The 27,063-nt window shown below is 49.1% G+C and overlaps 1 protein-coding gene across 8 annotated transcripts in view; it reads left to right on the top strand.

Moving 5' to 3' along the window:
- Positions 1-27,063, top strand: part of Ulk4 (unc-51-like kinase 4) — a 321,706-nt gene that overhangs the window by 182,995 nt on the left and 111,648 nt on the right. For all 8 annotated transcript variants that reach the window (XM_030244183.1, XM_006512024.4, XM_030244182.1 and 5 more), the window contains one exon: positions 21,435-21,601. In XM_030244183.1, coding sequence (XP_030100043.1) covers positions 21,435-21,601 — 167 coding nt within the window. The remainder of the gene's footprint in view (positions 1-21,434; positions 21,602-27,063) is intronic.

The following is a 27,063-nucleotide window of genomic DNA, read 5'->3' as shown; positions in this document are numbered from 1 at the left end:
GAGAAACAATCTGAGCTTCAAGTTCCATGATGAAAGGCTCATGAATCGGAGTGGGGTGTGGCCTCTGGCCTGTCCAGCCTGTGGTGGTGATGGTGACCCAGAATCCCTTGCTCCCTGCTACAACAACAGTAGAAGCAAGAGCATGATGAGTCCAGATCTCGTTAGGGAATAGAACTAGGCAGGCTGTGAGTGTCACTGGCCACAGCCTGGGTGTTCGGGGACACAGAGGCCTGGCATTCCATGGAGCTTGAGAACCATCTGACCTCAAAGACCAGAGCAGTCCTATCCCTTGGTGTTCTTGTAGCTAAGAATGACCTTGAACTCCTGACCCTCGCACCCCCACCACTCAGGGGCTGGCATCTGCCGTGTGCCAGTGGTTTGGGTATTGGTTTGTTTGTTTTATTAAACATTTTTATTTTTAAAATAGGGGTGAGATGACAAAACAGAGTGAGACTGCTTGCTTCTTTCTGAAAACTATCAGGGTTATTAACATTTCGGAGCTGAGATTGGGCTCATCCAGCACCCTGACATTTCCCTAATGGATCTGAGTGCCAACCTGGCTTTCCCAGCAGAGCTTGTCAGGGTGACAGATTTACACAGCATGGCACAGTACCACAGACCAAAAAAAAAAAAAAAAAAAAAAAAAAAAAGCAAAACAGAGCACCTCCAGAGAAGCATTTAAAGGAACTAGCTCTCTTTGTCTTCGATGGTTCATAGAGTGTCAGGAATCAAGACACTGATTTTTTTTTTTGTCAAGTTTATATTAATCTGTCTAAATCAGCATTTATTCAAGAGACCAGAAAATCACTTTGAGAGTAATCTGTGCTCTAAGAATAAAGAAGCCACATTTGACAGCCTTCTCAAACTCCTTGAAGAATAACTTTCAAAGCTGGGTGGCACATGCCTGTTATCCCAGCACTAAGGAGGCAAAGGCAGGGGCATCAAGAGCTCAGGGCCAGCCTGAGCTATATAGTGAGGTCCCAGACATCCTGGGTTGCATGATAAATTCCAGTCCAGCCTGGGTTACATGAAACCCTGTTTCAAAAAACAAACTCACTAGACAAGTTGGCAAACCTGTTACCTGGAGATGCATTAAGCAGCATTTGGGGACACATGCAGTGTTTGCCATGTGGCTTTGGCCATTCAAACCTGAAGCAATCCTCCTGCCTCAGCCTCTTTAGGACAAGGACTACAATTGTGGCCAGAAGGCCTGGTTTTGGTCTCATGGTTTAAAAACATTTATTTATTTTATTTCAAATTCTGTCCGTCTGTCTGTGTGTGAAGGTGTACACGCAGTGCAGGTGCCTTCAAGTGAGGCATTGCCTGCTGTGGAGCTGGACTGACGGGTGACTGCGAGCTGCCTGGGGTGAGTGCCAGGAACCGAACTCAGGCTAGAGCAGAGCGTGCTCCAGCCACTGAGCCGTGTCTCCAGCTCCAACTCTCGTTTCCGTAGTAACTGTCATGCACACGCTTACCTTGGTGATGGAGCTGTAGAGGATGGAGCTGTGCAGGCAGCCACATGCTTAGTGAAATCTGAGAAAAATTCCTGAGTGTTCTAAAACATGTTCTCTGGAAACTTCTACAAGTCTCAGTTATGCAGAGACTGGGTCAGTTAGAGTTGACCTGGTTACAGCTCTCCTTAAACCTTCGCAAAAGCGCTAACTATGGGAGGGGTGCAGTGGTTCTGTGGATAAGGGGCTTCATCTGCACAGCCTCGCGAGTGTGTACGGCTGATGCTGAGCGAGTCCTCGCCTAGGCCCCCTGGCGGGAACTGGTAGAGCAGCAAGGGCTGGAGTGAAGACCCCTTCAGTCACTTGTATACCTGAGGTGTCTAATTAGTGTCTCTGGTTCTGTAATGGAGATGATGACATCACACCCACCCACCCACCCGCCTGTAGGGGGCTGGTGAGGGCGAAGCTGGCTAATGGGCATGAACCATTGGAGAAGGGCCCAGAACACAGTAAAGCCACCAGAAACAGCAGCCACTTTCCATAAACTAGGCAGGCTCCCCGGGGAGACTTCCCAGCCTTGCTTTACTCCTGGTGCCTTTAGACACTTCCTGGCCTCAGCCTTTCTGGTACCCTGTCGGTAAAGGATGGGTATGGAGCATGCGCCAGGCACCGCATGCAAGGCTGTGCACAAGGTCGGCAGGATTTAAGGTAAGATGACTCTGAAGCAGTTAAGAGACAAATGCTTAAGAGCAGCTGTGGTACCCGGCACTCCCCAGCTATCCATCCCAAGCCCCTGAGTCCCAGGGCTCAGCCTCATCCCCCTCCCCATTTTGCTGGTGGCACTGGGACAATGACATCCCAAAATCTCTCAGCCAGAACCTTCCCTGTCAGGAGACTCTGGTGAGCTGTGCTTGTGTTCTGTATAGCTCACCCAGGTGATGTGTGCAAGTGCACCAACGCTGGCACTACCTTCCCGTCCTCCCTTTTATGTGTACCTTCTGTGTGTAGTGTAAGACATTATGTATTTGAAAGCTTTGAGACCATCAAGATTGGTAATAGCTGACGTGTTCATTGTTTTGACCCTCCTGACCCAATTTTATCTCTGCTGCCATGGGACCCAGCTGGGATTTTATGCATCCATGTTTGGGAGCTAAAACATTGCATGCAATGTTTGTCTGGCTTCCTCTGGCACCCACTTCCTCAGTGTTCGGTGAGGATTCCTCAGACCTCAAATGCTCTGAAACGACAAGCCATTTTACCAGCCACCCAAAAGGGTTCCAGTAAGAGACAGTTAACAAGCTTCCTCCTCTCTCTCCAAACTTCTTTTAAGATTTGAGACAGGGTCTCACTATGTAGTCCTAGATGTCTGGGAACTCACTGTGTAGATCAGGCTGGTTTTGAACTCATAGAAATCCACCTGCCTCAGCCTCCTGAGTGCCGGGACTAAAGGGGCATGCCACGGTACCTTGCCCAGATTCGATTTTGAAACATGAATATTGGTGAGGAAAATACTCACTGGAAAGTGAGTCTGAGACCCTGGTGGAAGAGTTCAGGCAGCTGTGTGCCTTCAGTGGGTGCTCAGGAGCTCCGGAGAGCCTGGCCTTTGTCTTCCCTCAGAGAGCGCACACCCACAAGCATTTGGAGAAGGGAGCATGGCCTGGCGGTTGGTGGTTGGCGGTTGGTGGTTGGTGTAGGTTTGAATCTGGGACTGCAGCTTACTCCTTGAGATGCCGAGGCTCATCTCTTCTAGAGATAACGGAGCCACTTCCAAGTGTTTGTTTTGAAAGTCAAATGATAATATATGTAAATTTTCATGCATAATCACCAAAATTAGCATAAGCATTTAAGGTAAGTAGTAAAAGCCAATGAGCCTGCCATCTTGACATCTGACCATGTGCAGATCCTGCGGTGGGAAGGGAGCCGCAGCTGAGTGACAAGAAGAGACAGTGTGGGTCCCAGTTCTAATTGAGTTCGTCTTCACCAACCAGCAAAGCGCCACCAGCGCGCCAGAGCCCCTGCTGTTAATAAGTGGAAAATGACTCATTTTCAAAATGGGTGACTGCAGGATTCTGAACAAAGGGACACTTCTCTTAGGAGGTGATAATTGAAGAGGAAGGCTTCATCAGGGGGGATCTAGGGCCGTGTGTAAAAAGTGCTAATGGAGGCGAGGCCCAGAGGAGACCTGCAGCCGCCGCCCAGGAGGCAGAACTAAGCTGACAGCTGCACAGAGCACTCTGTCTGGCCTGATCACAGCTTATGGAGGAAATGAACCACACTTCTGGTGGATTAGCGCCACAGATGTGGCTTTAGCATTCACTTAATGATAGTTTGTTTCGTAAACACTTCTGATCCGTGGTTGGCTTTCTTCTTCACTGTACCTGGTGCTTTCTGTCATGGCCTGTCATTCCCCAGGGTCTTACAATTCCTTGTCAACTGAAGAGTAGAGAAGATAATCCTCTTATTCCAGCAGAGAAATAAATGTCTGCACACCTTATATCTGAAGAGAAACTAGTATCCATAATATATAAAGAGCATCTACAACTCAATGATGGGTAAACACAGGATGTAGCACAAATGCAGAGAAGACTTGAATAGACACGCCGCCGCTCCCCCCACCCCACCCCCCAAGAAGAAGCACAAGTAATGGCATTTGTGGAGCCTGGGCATCTCTTCCCCATCTCCTCAGCGTTCTCCCGGGCTTCTCTGAAGGAAAAACTAGTGTCCCTACTGTGGGGAATCAGTTGTCTCTTCTTCAAGAGGGAGAGCGCCTAAGTGAATCACAGATGAAATGTTAGGAAGAAGCCTGAGAGGAGCACAGGCAGAGCACAGTGCACAGGCACAGGCTCACGCAGGCGCAGGCTCACATCTGCCTGTCAGACTTGAGTGGCTCTGGGAGGCTGGACCCTGAGGTGTTTTGTGATCGATTATCTTTGGTTGGCATTGTTTTTGTTTATCCTGTGGTATATGCAGGGCATCAGTTCCAGCCCCCCTGGTGAACACTACCGTTTCTCAGCTAGGATGGCAGATGGTCTGCCCATAGCTTAGTCTCGTCTTCCTGGGCATCTCAAATCTTCTGTCAGGCCCTTAGTTCCTAATACAAGAGTGATGTCATGGAACTGTGGGACTGAGTTCTATTCAAGTCCCCAGGCGGCCACTTCACATTCAACAGGCTGGAGAATGGGGGACATGGAGGTCAGCTCTGGGCCTGGGGACACAGGCCTGGGGTTGGCCTCTGGGCTGCTGAGCTCCTGGACTGTGAGTCGCTGATTCGTGCTCACATCATGTTTACTGAGCAGCCTCGCTGAAGTGCAGGGGAGAAGTTAATGTGAAGAAATCAGGCTATTAGGATGTAAATTGTTTTGTGTGTAAGCGCTTTCCTGATGTGTGGTGCAGCACATTCACTTTTATTCCCTTCTGTCGAGGCTGCCACATTTGAGAACTGAAGACGGAAATGTGGAAGGAGCAGGTTAGACTCCAGCAGAAGTGGTGCCGGCATCTGCCTCTCCTCTTTCCTTTGATGGCGTCAGCGCTGCCAAGCTCTCTGGTGCCTTCTCTTTTATATCCTTAGAGGGAAAACAAATCTCATGCAGGCAGCAGTTACTGCAGCTCATTGCTACAGGACTCAGCAAGCGGGACATTAAAGCAAAGATGGTTATTAATGGGATTAAAACAGTAATAAAACTTTATGGAGGCATTTAATAACTCCTCCACACACCATGAAACAAGGCTAATCCTTACCCTTCACGGGTGAAGTGTGCTATCTGTCTCAGGGTCCACTGCTCTGACTCTAAGCTGAATGTCAAGAGATCACTTAGACTTGAGACTTCCTCATGTGCATTTTATTGTCAAAGTGCTTAGGATCCCAAACACTTATGAGGTGAGACACCCAGAGAGCAGTGATCTAGAGGAAGGTTTTGATAGAGTAGAGCACGGACCCCTTCCACTTGCAGATAGGAAAGAAACCAAGTACTGGCAGACCATGAGTCTTGTCCACCTGAGCACTGAACTGTGAGCTGAATCGGGCTTCCTCTCTTACCTGTCTCAGTTCCTCACTAGTAGTTGAGTGCACACAGGCCATTGTTCGCCACCTGATGGACACTTTCCCATAAGTGGTTATTTCTGGATCTTTCTTCCAGTATCTCCCTTCTTTCTCTGGTCCTTGCCTGGGAGTCCCTCTCCTGTTGCACAGGTTGTTCACTCTGTTTGTTTCCTTCACTTTCATTGAACAGACTATTTGTTGTTGTTTTTAATTTGTGTATATTATGTGCATTCACATATGTGTGAATGCATGCATGGAGGTCAGAGGACAATCTTAGGCGTGGTCCCCACTTCTCATCTCTTGCTATTCGCCACTGCGAATGGTCATTTGTCTCTCTGACCTGTGAGTTTCAGGGGATGGATTCTCTTGCCACAGCCTTCCCTCTCACCAAGAGTGCCAGGGTTATAGACATTTACCATTGTCCTAGCTTTACCTGGGTTCGGATCCCCTGAACCCACCCTTGTGTGGCAGGTGTCCTGTCTTCTGAGTGCTTCCTTCAGCTGGGAGCTACTGTCTTTGGATCAGAACAGTTGGAGTCACAGTAGTTCTGTCCTGTTGATGCTCTTCATTGCTCAGATGACCAAAAGTGGATAGTGGGGTCCAGATGCTCACTCAGGACCCACAGCTCCCCCAGGAAGGACTGAAGACGATCAGAGATGAGAGGCCTAGCCCAGGCCCCTTCTCTCTGGATGCTTGCCCAGCCAGTTCTTAGGTGAGGCATGGCTTAGCTGAGGTGCCACTGGGCTCTCTCTTCCACCTCCCATCTGGCCCTGGCGTTTGCTTCAGATTTTGTGGATTGATCTGGGACAGTTGCTTCTTTGAAAGCTGATGTTAGTGACAACCCAGGTGCTTCCTGTATAGATGCTCATTAGCTCTCAGTATGTTTGGAGATTAATAACATGCTTAAAAATGTATAGACCTGGCTAGTTTCTAGAAAAGCACCATGTAGTCAGAGAATAAAGTCCTGCTAATCCACTATGAACTGAAGGTCCCTAAGAAAGCTGCTCCTACAGTAAAGTTTCCACAGACTGGCTGCCGAGAGCGTCCTGACTGCTGGGGTGGGGGTTGGGGGTGTTGCTGATGGCTGTGGTTTGAACGTGAAATGACCCCAGCTCATGGGTTTGCACACTTGGGCCTGGTCGGTAATTCTCTGGGGAAAGATTATATAACTGTAGGCAGTAGAGCCTTGTTGGAGGATGTATATCATTAGGGCTGGACTTTGAGGCTTTGTAGCCTGGCCCTACTTCCTGTTCTTGCTCACTACTTCCTGTGTGTGGATGAACTATGATCAGTCTGCTTCCTGACTGCTGGGCCAGCCTCACACTCCTGCAGCCTTGCCTTCCCCATTGCGAGGGACTGTGTCCCTCTGAAACTGAAAGCCAAGATAAACCATGCTTAATTGCTTTTGGTTGGGGTATTTTATCACAGTAACAGAAATTAAATAGTACATAGATAAAGAGCCAAAATCATGTGAGCTTCCGTTAGCCCCTTTACTGGAGCATTACGTAGTATTCTGGTTGTGATAGAATACCAGACAAAAGCAATAGAAGTGGGGCTCACGTGGCCCACAGTGTAGGGGTGCCGTCCATCACAGCAGAAAGACGTGGAGCTGGCACATGAGACAGCTGATCATGAGGTGGTGCTGGGCTCTGCTAACTCTCTTCCATTCACCGCCCGTGGGGTAGGGCTGCCCATATGTAGGGCATGGATCATTCCACCGTTGTTAAGTTGGTTAGAGAATCCCTCCCAGATGTGCCAGATCCCAGAAGCTGACAGTCGAAGTATAACCATCACAGAGCCACTTGGCCGAGACTGTTGGTGAGGATTTCAGAAAGTGGTAGACATCAGAGATTCCCTGCTGTGCTGTAACCTGCCTCCCTGATGACTGCAGCCAGGTGTTTGGATAGGTGACAGTTCGTGACTTTTAGTCTCGGAGGAGCGTGTCACTGGGGCAACCCAAATGCATGGTCACCCATCTTCTGCTCAGGACAATCTGTACCGCTCCCCTTGAAGCAACAGTGTTTCGTGTTGAAGTTGACCCTCCTTCTTGGAGGACTTCCTTAGTTCTGCCCTCCCATGGGCACTGTCAGCTGGAGACTCTATCTGGTGCTCTGGCGTGTCCCTGCCGTGGGACACTTGAGTGCCTGTTTCCACGGTCGATCTCATAAATTACTCTGAAAAAGGGAGGATTTGTTATGTTTGAAATTCCTCGGTAGGCAGGAACCTCTTAGACTGACACAGTAAACAGGTGGGCGCCACCAACTCAGCTCATCCCTTCTCATCCATCTCCACAGAATGGTCGCCAAGTGCTGCTCAGTAAAGCCTGTTCAGGAGCAGAAGCCTTGATAGATGTTAGTGTTGGGGCTGGTAAGATGGTTCAGCGGTTAAAAGCTGAGCTGTTCTTCCAGAGCTACTGAGTTCAATTCCCAGCAACCAGATGGTGGCTCACAATCATTTGTAATAGAATCTGATGCCCTCTATGGTGTGTCTGAAGACAGCTACAATGTGTGTGTGTGTGTGTGTGTGTGTGTGTGTGTGTGTGTGTGTATGTATATTAGTGTTGGTGCAAGACCCTCCTGCAACCTTTGCCTCAGGGATAGCTGCACAATTCACTCTTTATGCATGGAAGATACTTCCACAGGGCCTAGGAGACAAGGGGCAAGGCACCTCAGTGTCCACCTTTATCATAACAACAAAGCAAGACTCCGTGAGGAAGCCAAAGAAGGGAGAGTGGCCTGTACCACCTCTCCTCCAACCCCAAGAATTCAAATAAAGTATGCAGACAGGAACAAGCTGAAGGAGAAAGGGCTTGACAAGTTCAGCACCAAAGGTGGAAAGCATGGTGGCCGGCAGGCGGCACGGCGCTGGGACAATGGGTGAGAGCTTACATCTTATTTAGAAGATGCAGGCAGAGAGAGAGTAGGTGAGATAGAGCCTGGTGAAGGCTTTTGAAATCTCAAAGCCCACCCTCCCCACCCCCCAGTGGCACACCTCTGACAAGGCCACACCTCCTAATCCTTCCCAAACAGTTCCATTAGCTAGGGACCAAGCATTCAAACGTAGGAGCCTATGGAGCTATTTATTCTCTGCCAAACCCTGCAGCCTGCCCACCTCAGTTAACCCAGTTAACTACACAGTCCCTCACAGGCATGCGGAGAAGCTAAATGATCCCACACAGACATGCCTAGAGATTTGTCTACTAGGGAAGTTAAGACTCCACCAACTTGACAGTTGGGAGGAAGCGGGAATTAATGCCAGGTGGTAGACTCAGTCAGTGTCTATGGACAGAAGTGTAGGCTCACACTGGCCTGGGTGCCCAGGCACAGCCTCCTCTCTTCTCTGTCTGTGGGGAGTCAGTATAGGACTTTGCCTTGACACTCAGCACCACACCAGGGAAGCCCAGCCCTGGGTGGGTGATCAGTGTCCCCTATGCTTGGCTAGTGCCTACGGATGGAGCTTCAGGACCTGTTCTGTGACTGGTGGGAACCCTTGGCTCCAGTCACACATGCTAGCATCTCTTGAGGCCAGCTGTACTGACATCAGGCTGTCCATGGAAATGTGGCTTTGTTTCTGCCGCTGTGTTGGTTAGCGTGGATCTGCACTCTGGGTAGGCCCTGTGCTACAGTATGGCTGGCCGTGGGCTTACTTGCCCCTCCCACTCTCAGTCCCAGGAGTCATGTGCTCATCGACTCCTTGTAGAGAGAAGAGGGTGGTAGCCATAAAACTGTTCTGTAGTGATTCAGGGACAGTGCCTCCCTGCTAAGTCCTAGGCCGGCCTCCCACAGTGACTGATCACAGGCTGGTGACTCAGGGTGTCAGTGCTAGGCCACTTTGGTTCCTGCTACTCAGTAGTACGACGTGAAATCAAGAATGTGAAGGTTCTGGCTTTTCTCTTCTCAAGATTGCTCTGGCCCTTTCAGTCTTTGTACATCTGTGAATTTTAGGATTTCTTTCTAACTCTGTAAGGAAAGCCATTGGTATTTGCTTGTGAAACTAAATGAGCTTCCTAGCATGAATGTCAGGAACAGAACTGGGCTCTCTGCTAGAACACCAAGCTCTCCTAACCTCTGGGCCATCTGCAGCCCCACGTGAGCTTTGTTCGCTGCTGGATTTGACTGGCTGACAGTCCGTGGAGTGGATTTTTGTCCATGTTTGTCTAGACATGGTGCTGTAGCCTCCATGTATCCACTGTTCCCTCCTCAGGGTTTGGTAGCGGTCATGATTGTCTCACGGGGTGTTGGTTTCAGGGAGGCTATTGTCCCATTGGATGGGGGCGGGGGATGATGCTTCTTTCTTTACTTGTTTGTTTATACTGATAATTAATATTGTCACAGACAACCTTGTCAATATCCCCCTTCCTCTGCCTTCAGGGCCAGTGTATCTCTCTCTATGTGTGTTTGTGTGCAATGACATAAAAGCACCCAGTGTCTCTGTGGTTTGTGTGTGTGTGTGTGTGTGTGTGTGTGTGTGTGAGAGAGAGAGAGAGAGAGAGAGAGAGAGAGAGAGAGAGAGAGAGCTGTACAGGTGCCAATGGAAGCCAAAAGAGAGCATCGGAGCCTCTGAACTGGAGTTGCAGGTGGTTGTGAGCCACCATGTGAGAGTTGGGAACTGGGGGCTTCTGCAAACACAGCCATTGCTTTTAACAAGTGAGCCGTCTCCCCAGCTCAATGCTAGTTCATTTTAAATTACAACTTTTGATTAGACTGAAAATTACTAGACATAAAATGTTATCTCTAAATATATGTTTACGGTTTGCATTTCTAGACTTAAGTATAACTCTGAGTCAATCTGATGTATTCAAATATGGGGCAAAGTTAAACTGAGCATTTCTGCAGGGAGACGATGGCTATGTATTTCCCCTCTGAGAGCCATCATGTATAAGGAGACGTGACTAGTTCTTCTCTGGCCACTGGGGGGTGGTGTGGAGGCTGGGGGGCGTGGAGTCTACAACTGTTGGGCTTAATCAGCAGCTGATCGGACACTGGTGGGAAATGAGTTCAGAATATCTGTGTCAATCAGGAGGACTAAGCTTCTCAGACTGGAAGCAGGACTGGCTCTTATTTCCAGTTGTTCATCATTCACATTTAGTTGTTGTGAGCTGACCAGTTGCAGCCACTGATAGAGACTGGTCACAACTGGATAAATCAAAAGCCACTTCCTAACTGCTTGTGCTGTCTGAAGAAGACTCGCGGTCTCTGGCTTGTGTGGTGGGAAGATTGGGGCAGTTTGAGCAGGTGGGCCAGCATGGTGAGATGTGGTGCTGTAAACAGGGCCAGTGTTGAGCCTTTCTTCTCCTGAGCACATTTCAGCATAAACACAGAGGATAGGAGGGAGGGAGAGGAAGAAAGGGGCAGCCATGCCATCCTGAAAGTGACAGGTGTTCTTTAGCCATATGAGTGTTTCTGTCTTAATTAAAAATAAGTGGAATATTTCATACTCTTCATTTTCATGTTTTCATGGACTCAGCCATGAATGTTTTTGCTATTGCTGAAAGCAGAAACAACAAAGCCACAGATCCCGTTGGCATTTCTAAGACTTTAAGGTCTACTGAGTATTTCTAATACAGGTTCGTTTTCATTTCTAAGTAAAATTCAGACTCCACACAGTGGCTCTCTGTGTCCATTTCAGGATGTTGAAATATCAGATAATAATGACCAGGCTCACCTTTCTTCAGAAAGCCATGAAGGTGTCTAAGTGGGATCCTACAGTTTTCTGTTTGTGTTTGCCAAACTCCTTGTGCTTACCTTTTGTTTTGAGATGTGTGTGTGTGTGTGTGTGTGTGTGTATACCCACACATACCACATCACATTGGAAAGGGGCTAGAGAGATAGCTCAGCAGTTAAGATGGCCTTGTTCTTATAGATGAACTGAGTTTGGTTCCCAATATCTATGTGGGTAGCTTACAACCACGTATAACTCCAGTACCAGAAATCAAACACCCTCTTCTGGTCTCTGTGGGCACTGCATTCATGTATGCCTACACACACACACACACACACACACACACACACACACATACCTCAAGTCTTAAAAATAAACTTTGGCAAACTCTGAACAATTAGAATATTTTCCACCCCAACACTTTCCCATTCTCTGCTGAATCTCCAGTTATGATTCACATCACACACACACACACACACACACACACACACACGTACTTACATACATAATTGAGTCTCATCCAGCCAACCATGGTCTCTGTCTCTCCAAGTTAACCATCTTTCTGCTTTTCTTTTGACTGAGTCACTTCGACAGCTCTATCTTCAGGTGTGCGAGCCCCACTCACAATCATTTCTAATCCTTTCCTCCCACCAGGAATGCATAATGCACCTTTTGTTTTAGAACGTCCATGAATTTTTGCCTGAGGGCCTGATGTTAATTTGCTGTGACCAAGCCTTCTCCATCTGTCCCCACACTGTCCTTGGCTACTTAGGAAAGCCGCACCAGCTCTGTGCCTCCCCCGGCTCTCCCCATCCTCTCTTGGCTGCGGATTGTGTCTCATGTTCTTGGGGACTGTACTCACCTTGTGACGTAGGTGGCCACGGCGGGCCAGTACTGCACATCTCAGTTCTGCTCTGTAGACAGAATGCCAAATCTTCTCTAGCTGTCATTTAATTTACAGGAGGCTCAGCTTGTTTCTTTCAAGGCTTATTTTGAATTCCTGTTGCCTCACCTGGGTTAATAAGGAATGGCGTCTGGGTCTTAGTTAAACACTCAGGACTCCTTAGCGAGGCGGCCTCCGCTCTGGGTTGTCAGACTTGTCTCCCTGCTGTGTGAGCCTATCAGGCTTGCAGGAGCCATCTCGGCATACCTCCCTCAGCTTCAAGCAGGGAGCATCAGAGAACTTTAGGTGGAGGCTTTGGGGAGCACCATGCACACTTCTGAGTGGCCCTTCATTCCTCTACCTTTAACCCTTCACTTCCTGAGCTCCAGCCCAGCTCCCCTCTCAGAGGAAGACACTCTGCTCAGGCCTGTCACCCTAGACTTGTCCCGGAAAGTTCAACTACATCTGAAGCTGCAGGAGTGAGGGAGCTGCATCAAAGTTTCCCCTTCCTGGGGTCAGAGCCCTGACAGGTTCCTGTCTCATGTCTGAGGAACCGTTCTCTCTGGTACTTGATCTAGAGGCTAGCGTCATGTATGACAGAGGTCTGGTGTGTGGCAGGCATGTTTGTCACTGATTTTTTTTTTCTCTTTGGGAAAACACTCTTTTTTGCCACAGTCATAATGTTGCTCCCCTATCTATCATCCCTGTCCTTTGTCTTCTGTTTTTCCTGCCGTCAGCTTCATAGACATTTACCTTACATGGGTGTCAGCTGTTGAGAGGATGAAAGAAGCCGCTGCCCTTGCCCATCCAGGAACACAGTCCTGCGCCCCTCTCTTTTCCTAGGCCAACTTCCTACTGATGAAGTCCTTCTGTGTTCTAAAGCCATGGACCTCATTATAGATCGCAGACAGGACCTTGCTTGGTTTGAGTACATGTTCTACATTTAAAGGTGTGCTTGCTTCCGTAGATATCCGTGAGGAGCTTGCGGTCCAGCTGGGAAGACATCCTTGTCTGAGAGGATGGTGTCACTGACTTGGAAAATAAATATACACAGATTCCCTTAAAGGGAAATGTTGATTGCAGAGGGATGGGTTGAGTGGAGCCAGGGCTGTGGTAGCATATGCTGGTGAGCCTATGCCTGCTGCACTGAGGAGTGGGAACAGGGCACCTCAGTGTGATGGATGGCTGCTGGAGGCAGTGGCTATGTACTGTGGCTGGAAACTGGAGATGTTCAGCTAGCCAGAGTGGAGTGGAGAGAGCTGACTGTGGGGCTGGGCTCATTCTTAACCATGTGGTTGGTGGCTGATGCTCAGGCTATGGCCGTAGCCATGTGGTTGGTGGCTGACGCTCAGGCTATGGCCGTAGCCATGTGGTTGGTGGCTGACGCTCAGGCTATGGCCGTAGCCATGTGGTTGGTGGCTGACGCTCAGGCTATGGCCGTAGCCATGTGGTTGGTGGCTGACGCTCAGGCTATGGCCGTAGCCATGTGGTTGGTGGCTGACGCTCAGGCTATGGCCGTAGCCATGTGGTTGGTGGCTGACGCTCAGGCTATGGCCGTAGCCATGTGGTTGGTGGCTGACGCTCAGGCTATGGCCGTAGCCATGTGATTGGTGGCTAATGCTCAGGCTATGGCCGTAACCATGTGGTTGGTGGCTGATGCTCAGGCTATGGCCGTAACCATGTGGTTGGTGGCTGACGCTCAGGCTATGGCCGTAGCCATGTGATTGGTGGCTAATGCTCAGGCTATGGCCGTAACCATGTGGTTGGTGGCTGATGCTCAGGCTATGGCCGTAACCATGTGGTTGGTGGCTGATGCTCAGGCTATGGCCGTAGCCATGTGGTTGGCGGCTGATGCTCAGGCTATGGCCGTAGCCATGTGGTTGGTGGCTGACGCTCAGGCTATGGCCGTAGCCATGTGGTTGGTGGCTGATGCTCAGGCTATGGCCGTAACCATGTGGTTGGTGGCTGATGCTCAGGCTATGGCCGTAGCCATGTGGTTGGCGGCTGACGCTCAGGCTATGGCCGTAGCCATGTGGTTGGCGGCTGACGCTCAGGCTATGGCCGTAGCCATGTGGTTGGTGGCTGATGCTCAGGCTATGGCCGTAGCAGAGGGTGGTCTGCTGTGGTGGTAAATGCAGTACTGTACCAGGAGTCGGGATGCATAGCCCTCTGACCTACTGAGCTGTTTGTAGGACTTGGCTCTGTGATTAGAGATTCACTTAATGACCATGAGGCACCAGCACAAGTGTGTTAGGTCATAGCAAATAAGGTCATCACTGCCCCTAAATGCTCTCAGTCTTCTGAAGTCCCCATGGCTGTCCCTCTGCTTCCAGTCCAGGGTGGTTTCCCCGGGCAGTTAGTACTAACATCAGAAAGCCTAGCAGAACATAGCCAGGTACGGAGAATTCTTCTGCTAGAGGCCTTATCAACACAGCATCCTTGGGAATCACAGCCATGGACTGAAAAGGAGCAGGCTGTGTGCTTGGTCAGAATCAAGGGAGGGTGGTGGATTTTTCTTCTTCCAGGAGGGGCTGCTAAGCATCTCACCCAGAGCCTTTCTCACACTGGACAGGCGTCCCTCCACTGAGTCACATGCACCACCTGAGATGGTGCTGTAAAGCCAAGCCCCAAGGCTGAAAGGCACGGCTGGCAGAAGACAGAAGAGAGGGGAGGTGAAGGAGACTTACAGGGGAGGAGCTCCTGGACTGAGATGGGGCAGAGCTGTGAGGAGAGGGCATGGGGCCCCTCCTGCCCAGAGGCCTCCAGGAAGGATGGGTGGGTGGTGCTCTCTTGCAACTCCATCTTCTCCACCTGGCTAATCCAGCTGTGGAAGCCAGCACTATGGAGTCCCGCCGGCAGCCGGGCAGCCCGGCAGCCCTTCTCCTGTATCTGTCTTTCAGTGCCAACTCTGAAACTTTCTTTTAAAAGTGGGACAGACCAGGAGAAAGTGTGAGCAGGTAGGAAGAATTTCTCTTGCTCTGGGAAATCAAACTAAAGCCTTGCAGTGAGCTAATTAAGCTTCCAGTCACAGATTTAAAAATTGCTTCAAGTTCTGTCAATCATTCCTTTTGATTTTTTGAAAGATGTAAAATATCTGTATGTTTTCTGATCACCCAAGCAATGCATATTCATTATAAAAATTTAAATAATGCAGAAGGTACATGAAGGTAGAAGTGAGTCAGTCCTAGAGGTGATGCTATGTATCCACAAGAGCCGAGCTTGCCAAGTGAGTTACTGCTAGAGGTGACCCACACAGTGTATCCACACTCGAAGAGCTCGCCAAGCAGCCTGAGGGCGTGAAGAACGGGAGACTGGGTAGGACTGAGCAAACTTTGCTGGCTCAGGTCCCACATGAGCCCTCTGCAAAGTCGGCTTCTCAGCATGGTGGGAATAAGGGCTGCCTGGCCGGAGCAGATCCTGGCTGTGCCTAGATAACGTGTGTAAAGCACATGACATGTCTGGTTATAAAAGTCACACTCTGTGCTTGGCAGGAAGTTGTGAAAAGGCTAGGGAGGCTGTTCTCAGTGCCTTGTCCTCTGCTGTTTTTTCCCATGTTGGGTGCCAGAGAAGTGTCTCTCTGAGTCTAAGTTGGTTGGTTGGTTGTTGTTTAATTTCTTAAAGCGATTTCCAGTCTCTCCACTCTTCCTAAGTTTCTTTAATCGTCCCTGGATCACTCTCCATGGAATTATTCTTCCTGATTCTGTCCTTTCCTTAAGAGTAGCCCATCTGTATTCTCCTTGATGGTTTGTAAGGACTCTGGTGTTTGGGGATATGAACACACGTCACATACAGGAGTTATTCTTCTCACCTCTTGAAATGTCGTCATCTGAAACGTCCTTGTCAAGTCCGCTCTGTTTTCTTGCACTTGCTGTGGCCTCCCCACCCAAGGGCTTGGTGCTTTCTGTCTAAGGCTTCTATCAGGTGGGGCTAGTTCTAAGAGTTTTATGCGAGCTGCAGAGACTTACCCCATGAGGTGATTTTTTTTTTTTTAAGTGATGAAGTAGTTACTCAGTACTCTTAGTTCCTAAAAGGGCTTAGAATCCATCTGCTGATGTCCTTGCTTGTGCGCTAACTCACCTTTGCGTGCCTGGCTCCTGGGACACCTGTCTGGACTCTGTCCCCTGCTGTAGCTTTTCATGCCTATGTTAGCATCACAGCATTTTAATTATCATCTCCTGTAAGAGTTTCATGGGGTGGTGACTTGAGCTATCATTTTGCTCTTAATGTTTCAAGCAAACCTGAAAGCCTGTTTGATAAGTCCCTAAAAATCCCAGTAAGTTTTAAGCCCTGTCATAATTATATGGGCATTGGATTTGGTTTTATCTACATTTTCCATTGAAACTTGTCTGCCTTAGTCAAGGCTGTTGATTCAAGCCTCATCTGCCTTTTGGTGATACATCTGATCTTACATCGTTCTGTGTTTCTCCTCAAATGCACTCCTGAGACATTGATTGGGGTTACGTGTCACTAGGCCATGACAGGGGTTTTTGGATTGTGTGTGAAGCTTTATACACTGACTGGTAATGGACATTTCTCAAAGACTCACCTTACCCATAACTAGTGATAAGATACTGTTTTTATTTCTGATATTTTCAACTTATTTGCTGCCTGACTGTCTTGGTCATCCCAAACAGAATCGAGAAATGCAGTCAGGACTGTGGGCCTCTTTCTTACTTCTGGCTTCTGGGGATTGGACGTGCCTCTAGAGTTCCCCCAAGAGGGGTCCATGCAAGATTGTGTGCACAAGACATGCACAGATCTGATCACACAGAACTATGGCCCATAGCTTCTGCTCTGCTGTCCCGGGGAGCCAGACCACCTCACAGTCACCTAAGTCAATCAGGACATGGCCCATGAATGCCAGACTCTCTTGTTTCAGCCTCAGGTTCAAACTCAGGCCAGCTACAGGAGGCCAGATGTGTGTGGGACCCTAACTAGAAGGAAGGTACCCTGTGTTCTCTACATCCCTCATGCCCCCATCCTTAGTGAGGTATCTTAGGCCTCTCTGACTCTGCCTTTATGGCCCTCCAGCCTCTGGCTGCCCTGAGACTTGGCTTCCTCACTACAGCAAGCTCTAGTGCTGCCTCTGCAGGTCCCCTCAGGTGACCTTGGTTTGTTCTAACGCAGCCACTAACTGATGTGGTCAGTAACGAGTTTGCTAATGAACAGCAATGAATTTCTGGACTGCTCAGGCCCGGAGTCACAGTATAGTGTCAGGACTCAGCACCTGCTGGGAGGCGGGGCTGTGCTGTGCTACCCCGGGGCTTCGGGGCTTCGTGTCCTGCCGCAGTGGAAAGGTGGGTTCCAGAGGTCAGGAGTCGCCAGAGCCCCACACCAACTCTTCTGCTTTCTGCTACGTGTCCCCATTTCTGGTTATTTCTGTGGTGTCACGGGTTCATTTAGGCGTAAATGAACATATAGTGTAAGTGAACATATAGAAGTTTCTTCATGACTTGAATTGATTTTTATTGTAGCTTCAGATTCTTCAGAAATCTGATATGTCAAGACTGCCTGTCAGTTTTTTCCTAAATAAAATTTCTCCACAAAACAACAACAACCCCCAAGTGTTGTGCATTCGCCACCGAGTGTCTCATTGCAGAGTCTGACGATGCTCTGCAGATGCTGCCAGCTGGAGTGGCTCCTGCTGTTGAGTGGCACCAGTTAATTAACTGTTGCTTTCGATGTCACCGAAGTGACAACTGCTGTGAGATTACAGACTACAGAGGCAAAACTAAGACCTGCAAACTGTGACTCCAAAACAGGCTTGTTTCACTGTGTGTAATGTGTGTGTGTGTGTGTGTGTGTGTGCCTGTATATGTGTATGTGCGTGTGCGTGTGTCACTTGGAGACCAGAAGAGGGCCTAGAGCTAGAGTTACACATAATTGTGAGCAGACATGTGGGTGCTAAGAGCTAATTTTGGGTCTTCTAGAAGAGCCATGTGAGCTTTTAACTGCTAGCCCCAAGTTTAGTTCAAATGTTATCCTAGAGTGATGGAAGAGATTGGGCATCATACACGAAGCCCCTCCCTGTCCCTGCCACCCCCTCCTGGCCTACTAACATATTCAAACAACACATATTATTTGTACTCAGACTTTGGACTTACAGGTCACCCCTGTCTCCCTCTTTCTGCGTTTCCAGTTGCTTTAGTCACAGGAAAACAGCTGACAGGGGGTGGGGCCTCATGGCCCTTTCTCAGCATCAGTTTGCCATCTGTGACGTGGCTGCTGGGATATGGGTCAGCTGTTGGCTGAGGCTCTGAGGGCAACAATGGGAAAGAACCCTATAGACCTTTGGTGGTACAGTTCCCTCAAGCTGGGATATCACGATGACTAGCTTTAGGTATGGGTGAACATTGACTGTAATCGACAGTCAAAGTTTAATGTCCATTTATATTGAAAATGTATGGAAATAACGTTCTGTATAGACTGCTGGTTCAGAAACAGCAATTCATAGGAGTTTCTTTCCTCTGGTCAAGTGCGTAGGGCTATTGTTTGGGTCTTGGTTACCCTCCCCAGCCCCTTGTGTTAAAGGCTTTGTCCCAGCCTGTGACACTGTTGAGAAACTTTTAGGGCCTTTAGAAGCTGCACCCACTTAGCTATGACTCCATCTGAGGACTGACTGGGGTATTCACAGCCCTCAGGACTCAGTCACCACTCAGGGCCCAGCTTCTGAATACTGCTACATGCACGCCAAGGCATCAAGGGCTTTCCTTACACACCTCCTAATATTGTTTGCTGTTGTCATGGCGATCATGGTACCACATGGAGTGTGTAAAGCAACACAGTGGGTTATTCTTTTGTGCTTCTGCAGGCCGGAAATCTGAAGTTTTGGGCAAGCTCCCTTCCTTCTAGAGACTGGGTCCTAGGCCTTGCGAGAGCAAGCTGGAAAACTTCTGGCAGCCCCAGCACTGCTGAGCTGTGATCCACTCTTGCCAAATTCCAGCATTTTCTTTTGCAGGTCACACACACCCATGACTTAAATGTCTCAGGAGGCCCTGGGACTCACTGGGTTCACCTGGGCCACCCAGGATACTGCCCCATGCTGTGTTGATTAATTCCATCGTGTCAGCAGAACCCTCTTGCCTTATGGAGTCAGTGCACAGGTCAGGACAGGTGTGGGATGACACTGTTAACCTCGGTGAAATGTAGACTTGGGTTCACGTGGCGCCATTGCTCGTTTGTAGAAAGAACAACTTCCCCTCACTGAGTCGTACACTCCGGCCACCTCTTCCTGCAGAGGCCGATGTTAATAAGCCTCAAGAGAGTGAACTCTCCCTGAAGGCGGCCTCTGTTTGGACGGGGTCACATTTGGATTTAGAGTTCTGTTCACACAGAACGGCAAAGCGCTTCTTGCACAGGCTCAGGCGCTCAGGCTCTGAATCTGCTTTCCTCTCCAGCAGACACAACAGAGTGAGTAAGGAACTACTGTGACCGGAGCGAGGACAGCTCATGCACATTAATATTCCCAGAACACAGAACACTTGGAAATGACCTGTGAGGAGAGAGAGCTCCTTGAGGGGTTTGCTCATAATTAACACAAAATTATTCTCAAAGTATCTTGATGAATTGGTTATAATGAATGCAGAATAATTCCAGGGTTCTTTGACTTAATGAAGTTTAGTTTCTTTTAGATATTTTAGGATGGAGCATTAAGCCGTTATGATTGGGAGTGGAGAGGAGGCTCAGTGGGTAAGAGCACTGGCTGCTCTTGCAGAGGGCCTGGGTCAATTCCCAGAACACAAGGTGACTTACAACTTACTACTCATAACTTCAGTCCCAGGGCATCTGAAGCCAGGGCATTGCAAGCACACGATGCACATGGCTACATGCAAGTAAAACTCCCCACGCATAAATGTAAAAATGAAAATAAAAAATAATAGTTACGCTAGCACATAACCTGAAGGCTGGAAAATGCTAAACTGCTTTTGAAATGCCTTCCCAGAGTAACCTGGAGAGAGAGGGACAGAGACAGAGACAGACAGAGACAGAGAGACAATGTGTGTGTATATGTGTGTGTATATATATATGTGTGTATATATGTGCATGTGTATGTGTGTATATGTGTGTATGTATGTATGTATATGTGTGTATATATATTTGTATATTTTTTAATGAAGCTTCTTGGCAGTTATACCTGGTTTTGCCACAGAGCTACAACCCTGAATGAAGCCTGTGTGGTTTGGATAGTATTTATCCAAATTTTGTTCATCTTTAGTGATAAAATTGTTGCCTTTGTATTTGTCACGGAAACTTGATGTGCATCCCGGGGCAGTAGCTTACACTGTGTGGAAGAGACTAGGGCAAGTCTGCTGTGGGTCCAGTAGAGCAGGCCTTCAAGGCACCCTGTGCTTCTTACCAGATGCTCCAACATGGGTAAGATTTTTCAAGATTGACCTTCTTCATTAAGAACATGGTGGGTCTGAATTACACTAGTGTCTGCTGTCCTATCCATGATTTACATTTGCAAGATTATTGTCTCATGTTGCTTCTGACTCAGTCATATTAACTTATAGAATAATGCTAAATATAGTAATGGTGAAAATATCAAAATAGTGTGCACAGAAGCACAATGTGAAATGTTTACATCCACTACACTGCACTAAGGGTTGGCAGTGCGTCTGTTAGGTGCAGCCATATGAGTAGGCCAAACCCACACGTCATTTCTCTACATTGTAATTGATTGCATTGTTTAAATGCACGAGACAAATTTGCTTGTGTTATCTCCTGGAAATGCCCAATTGTCCATCGCCCTGAGAGACTTGGCTTCTGAATCCATCCTGGTCCCCAGTTGGTTGGACTGAAGAACCTGACTTCTAGCAGCTTGTATGTAGTATGTTTTGTTTGGTCAAGCCTACTTGTGTGGATGTGTTTCTGAGCGTGGTTTGGGGGAGCTTTGCCTTAAGAGACAACATAGTGTGAGCTGACCACGTCTCATGATGGAGAGGGGAAATGGGCATAGAACCCACCCCCACGCCCAGCTAAGAAGCAATGGGCATGGTGGAAGGCCACATGTCCAGGAGTGTATGAACAGCAGGACACATTGGGCTTGATCACTTAAAACAAAAAGACACAAAGTTGGGTGGGCATTGGGGGGGGGCGGCGGGGGCTGAGGGGGGAGCGGTGACCATGACCAAAACACAGTGTATGAAGTTCTCAAAGAACTTAACAAAAAAGAAAAAAAAAAAAAAAAAAAGAAAAGAAAAGCCTCTTGGCCCATTCCAGGCTCCTGAGCAGACACTGAGGGCTTGAGGCTTGGAAACCTTCATTTTAAGTGACTTCCCCAAATAAACATCATAAGCACCTTGCACAGCTTGTGCCACACTGAGTCCCAGAGCCCCTGCCAGCTCACACATTATTTTTATAGCCTCATCACAAATCCTTTTCCTTTCTCTACCGTCAGGACTCGTTGGTCATGTCTGTAACATGTTCACAGAAACTGCCACTCTGTGCTTGGACAGGGACAATAAAACCAACACGGAGCCGGCGTCCACACTGCTGGCCTCCCTGCTCGACATCCTACTGGGCATGCTGACCTACACTTCTCGAATCGTCCGGCAGGCTTTGCAGGTGAGCGGCTGCCTCTCTGTCCCCTGCTCTGTGACACTCTGCTGACGTGGCTGTGGTGTTTTCAAGGGATGTACGCTACGGACGCAGCCTGCCTGGGCCATGTGAGGCAGGGGCATGACCAAGGAGAGCTGGGTAACTGGGTCACAGAATCTTCAGGGAGGGCGGGAAAGGCTTGTTGGGCATCGCCTAGGAACACATGAGAACAGGTTTTGCCTTGGGTACATCTGGAGTTGGCTAGGTAGTGAGCAGCGGGAGGCTGAGCATGCTGGGAGCAATGGATGGCTACACCCATGTTTTATATATATATATATATATATGCTGGGAACGACAGATTGGATGGTTATGCACATGTTACATATGTGTCTAAATCGATAGTTATTTCATTCTTCTCACAGAATACCTGGTGAAAAGCTACTTTTGGTAGTGTTTATTTTGGCTTTCAGTTAGAAGAATATAGTCTGTCGCAGTGGGTAGGCTTGGGTGCAGGAGTGTGTGTGAGGTGATGACTGTCCCCATTACGTCAGCAGGAAGGTGACAGACAGACATAAATACCAGCACCCATCTGTCTCCTCTTTGTTCAGTGTTGGCTCCCAGCTCTTGAGATACCTTGCTGTCCAAGGCAATTTAAGGCATCAAGTTGTCAAGGAAGGTTAACTACCACAGATATGTCTGTCTGTCTGTCTGTCTCTGCATGTACTCTACTTTCACTCACTCACTTGCTTCCCTTTATATCTGATAATAAATATTCAGTACTGTGAGATGAGTCTGGGGGTCTGTAATGTGTTCTTACAGCCACAGGCAGTGCAAATCAGCCACGAATATGACCCGTGTTACTGTGCTCTGTGACAGGGAGGGGGCAGTTTTACTGGGTATTTCCCTGTGATAGGTGCTTCCCCAGGCCCGTTTCATTTGATGCTCACTGACCACCCGAGTCATGTGATACTTAGATCAGGAGGATGTCACACGCCAAGGTCAGGTCACTGTCACGTTTACAGTCCTGTTGAGATGACTGAGTCCTGTATCAGATGGTCCCTCTCTGCTGGGATAGAAGCAGTGTCATGGCGGCGCGTTGCTGCTACTCTCCTGCCCCACCCCGTAAGTCTCTCTTTAAACAACACTGTTCTCTCTGCTGTTTCACCATTCTGGCTTTGTGACGTTCTTTAAGATGTAGCCTCTGGCCGCTCCAAGCACCTTGATGACCAGTCTGTGGGTCAAGCACAAAGGCTGTAGATTAAAGAAAAAGATCGAGAGTTTACAAACTCCAGGACAGGAGAGAAACTCTCTAATTCCAGGTGATTAAGGAGATGAGAAACCAGGACTTTAAAACCTAAAACTCCTTAACACAAACTGCTAATTCTCCTCAGGCTCCCTGCACTCCAGCGCACCACTGCTTGGTCTGTCCTTCCGTAGCCTTCCACCCCATGGCACTCACTGTCATCTGTCTCAGTCCTGACAGTCTGAGCCAGGAGTTGTTTTCCAAGGTGGCTGCTGACTTTGATCTCCATCTGTAGAAGTGCAGCCTCCAGGCTGAGTTAGAGGAAGGAGCTGGGAAAAGAAGCAGAGTGCTCTTGAGAGACAGCTCTGCCCATTTCCTGCTTGGATGCCTGCACACTTGAGAGTCGCCTCTACTGCTTTTAAAACCCTCCACACGGGGGCTGTGCGGAAGCCCGTGTCTGCATCTAATGGAGCCTCTTTACAGGGGCCAGTGGAAGGACATCAGTGAAGGTTAGAGTCTCAGCCAGACACAGAGCAGCTTTGCTTCCTAGGGAGGACAGAGAGGAGCCCAGAGCAGGAGTGGGGGTGAGCGGGTGAGGGAGGGGGGTGGTAGCAGCAGCTGGAATCTCCAGCAGAAGTTCTGCTCCCAGCCCCACAGTCCTGTCATTCAGAATCAGCCCCAGCTCATCTCCCCAAGCGCGGGTGTGAGGGACAGGGAGGCACAGAGAACTCATGGGTATAGTGAGAGACTGGGATCTCCAGAGCACCTCCTTTGCCTCTGTGGCTCTGAGCCAGTTCCCCCAGCTGTCTGCCTGCTGGGTTTCTCATTCTGTGTAGTACTGTTGTGAAATCTAAAAGAGAGAATAGAGCATATACCACTGTCATGGATAAGCCCAGCATCCTCCGTCACCTGATCCCGGGCAGTCACCAGTGGCCACTGCTTGGATCATGGACACCATTGTGGAAGGAAGCACCCACCACCTTGTTGGCAGGAGGCGTTGCTGACTAAACCAGCCCCTGGGAAGCCAGCGCACCATGGTGCTTCTTTGATGGACTTAGGATCCCAGTGTAGACTGAGTGAACCACAGGCTCCTATACTCTGTGTGTTAATCGCCATCTACTGTAAGAAGTAGATTCTCTGATGAGGCTTCAGAGATGCACTGATTTGTGGGTACAAGAGTTGTCAGGACTTGTTTCATACTGATAGCAGTAGTGGGTCCTTCATACCCACCTCCAAGGCTCAGGAAGCATTAAGGTCTGAGAGCCAGAGGCAGAGGTTGAATTCAAGGAGACTGCCTTCCAGACACAGCAGGACAGATGCTCTTGGAACTCACAGTGATGGTGACAGCATGCAAAACCTATACAACCTAGGTGACGAAAATCCCAGCATGGAGAAAGGGTGTGGTCATGAGTCCCACCTCTAGCTGAGGAGGTATTGGCAAGTGAGAGCTGCCTGGAGAGAGTCAGCTTTTCCTTCAGAATGTGCCTCCTGGCAAGTCAACTGCTATCCAGGACCAGCCCCCACTCCCCAGAGAATTTGGACAGAATAAATTGGATGGGTTTTAAAAAAATAGAGAGAGCAAGAAAGAGCATGAGGCTGGGTGGGTAGAGAGGTGTGGGAGTGGATAGGGTCGTGGGCAGCTGTAGGAGGAAGGGTGAGTGTGATCTAAGCACAGAGTGTAACATTCTCCAAGCATTGATACACTTGTTTATTTTAAAGAAAGGGAAGTTAGTTTTCAGGGACCATCCAGGTTAGTCAGGGAAGGCTGCCAGCTACAGATGCCCACACTCATCTTGTACACATGGCCATGCCATGCTCTGGAGGGCAGCGAGCTCTCAGATGGATAGCTGGAGGGGTTCTGAATCCAGTTTTGAGATTGGGCCAGACTTACTGTTTACCAGACTTCCCAGTTAGGGCCCTGTCTCTCAGTGCTGAGGAGGGGAAGAAAGCTCGCTACAGCCTTCTGCTGGTGGGACAGTCGGGCCCTGTGGTCTTGTGTCAGTATGGTCTACACACTGAACTGTTCATGGTGGGGCTGGCCTCTGTGCTTGTGGTGCGTGGTAGACTTTCTCACCTTTGGTCTCCAGGGTCTTCCCTTGTGGCTCTTCTCATGAGTCACCTTCTGGCTACATCTTGAACTTGTGTGAAGTTTTTTGCCATCATCCCGTCTAAGTCTTTTGAGAACAGCAATGGGCCATCATTCCCTGTGGCATGACTTTCTGACTCTAAGAGAGACATGCTAGACCTTCAAGCTCCACTCCAGGGTGCATCTACATTCTCACCGGCCCCCTCTCTGCCAGCCCAGCTCCAAGCACCTTCATCCTGCTTTCTTCCCCCACCTCCTCAGTGCTGGGTAACACTAAGGTCTTGGGTGTCTTAAGCAAGGGCTCCACCACGGGGCTATATCTTCAGCCTTAAAACATGTCTAGTCACATGATACTAGCATGTCTGTCCCACTCACTATTTGTGGAACCTTTCTGAGGTGCTGGGATTTGAACCTGGGGCCTCATACGTGCAAGGCATGTTATATGACTGCGTTTGAGATGCATCCTGGGCAGACCTCAGTATATCTGACAGTCTTCTTGCTGCCTCTCCTTCTACACAGATACCTCACGTCTGCTCCCTTGGCACACCTGTGCGGAGTGGCCAACGCCATGCATGAGACTCAGGTGGCGAGACTGGAAGTGATAGTTTTATATTCAGTGTTGGGCTTTTTTATACTGAGAAACTACACGTGTGTGTGTTTTTTTTTAATTCTATTTAAGATCATGTCATATTGCCATTTACTGTCAAATGTGGCTCATAAGTTGACAGTCCCAGGTTGAGGGACTATTCTGTATATATTTCTCAAAGAGTTCTCTGAGTTCCATGCTCATATATCTAGCAGTTTGCTTAGTGTGACCACCAGATGCCCTGGAACCTAATGCTGAACAAACCATTTGTCCCCTAAGACCATTCCCCCACCACAAATCATGCCAGCCTCCCCCTGCAGCAAGCCATGCCTCCCCCTGCAGCAAGCCATGCCTGTCCCTTCCTGCTGCACAAACAAGGAACCTTTAAGTCTTATTTTCTTCCTTTTTATTTCTTCACCCTGTCTGCCACCAAGCGATGTGGAATTCTACCTCAGATGTCTAGCAAATATAATTACTTTTCTCCAAACCTGATCAGGCTTCTGTCGTCTCTTGCCTGGACTACAGCACCTAGGCAGGTCTAAGACACTGGGTGGTAAGAAAGGGTCAAGTTATAGCCCAGCAGTGACAAGGGACACTGTCTTCTTAGGAAGGAGTCTGTGGGTCAGAGGTAGAGGTGGAAGACCTGGTTGGAAGGACAGTGCTGTGTCATGTAGGGACAGGAGCTCCAGAGTAGCCAGGGGGCCACAGAGCTGGATGTCCGGAGGCCAACCTAGAGAGCGAGATGCCGAGGTGGGGGCACAGGCAGTTCTGGGCTTCTGCAGTTTCTCTGAGCCTCTTGGGAGGCCGCCACATCCACACAAAGTCTTTCACTATACAGGGCTTCCACTACAGACTGGGTGAGTCCTTGCTCTGAGTTTTAATGTGTTCCTCTCATAAGCTGCCAAGTTATGCAAAGTTGAGGTCTCTGGAGTCCCTGACACTGTAGAGAGGTGGCACATAGCTGCCACGGCAGGGTCTAGGCACTGCTTGATGACCCACCGGGTGTCCTGAGGGCAAGTGTTCTGTGGCCTCACCTGCCAGCTCAGAAGCCTTGGGACCGAAGCGCTGGCCCCACCGCCCCTGCTGCAGCCCACATCCTAATTTGCAAGCCTGTCTTAGCCTTAGCAGGAAACATCAGCGCGAGCTCCGCGAGCTCCGGGATAATGTGTTAATGTTTAATGTGCAAAGGCTGCTTCTCCACATCAGCCTGTGCCTCCGAAGGGAAGGCGGGGGATCAACAGCCAAGATGCAGAGAGGCCCAGGTCTCCAGGAGAAAACTGCTTTTCTTAGAAAGGTAGATGAGGAGGAGGCAGAGGGGAGCAAGCTAACAGTTGCTATTCTTCCCCTCAGCCAGGAAAGGTGTCGGATTCTCAACAAAGTCCTTCTGTTCCAATAGTAGCAGTAAGAGAAGCAGGCAGGTGAAATTCCGTTTGTAGGCCTGAAGTGTCGGGGGAGGGGGGGAGTCTTGGCTTTCTACGGATGGACCCTGGAGTCCAGGTTCATGATCTAGGGCAGAGAGGCCTGCTCTGCAAGGTCAGGCTGAGGTCATGTTCTAAAAGCAAAGACAGAGAAGC

This window comes from Mus musculus, chromosome 9, assembly GCF_000001635.26.
Source record: "Mus musculus strain C57BL/6J chromosome 9, GRCm38.p6 C57BL/6J".
Classification (NCBI taxonomy): Eukaryota; Metazoa; Chordata; class Mammalia; order Rodentia; family Muridae; genus Mus; species Mus musculus.
The sequence above is the reverse complement of the archived record's forward strand: the minus strand, read 5'-3'. Positions and strand labels throughout refer to the sequence as shown.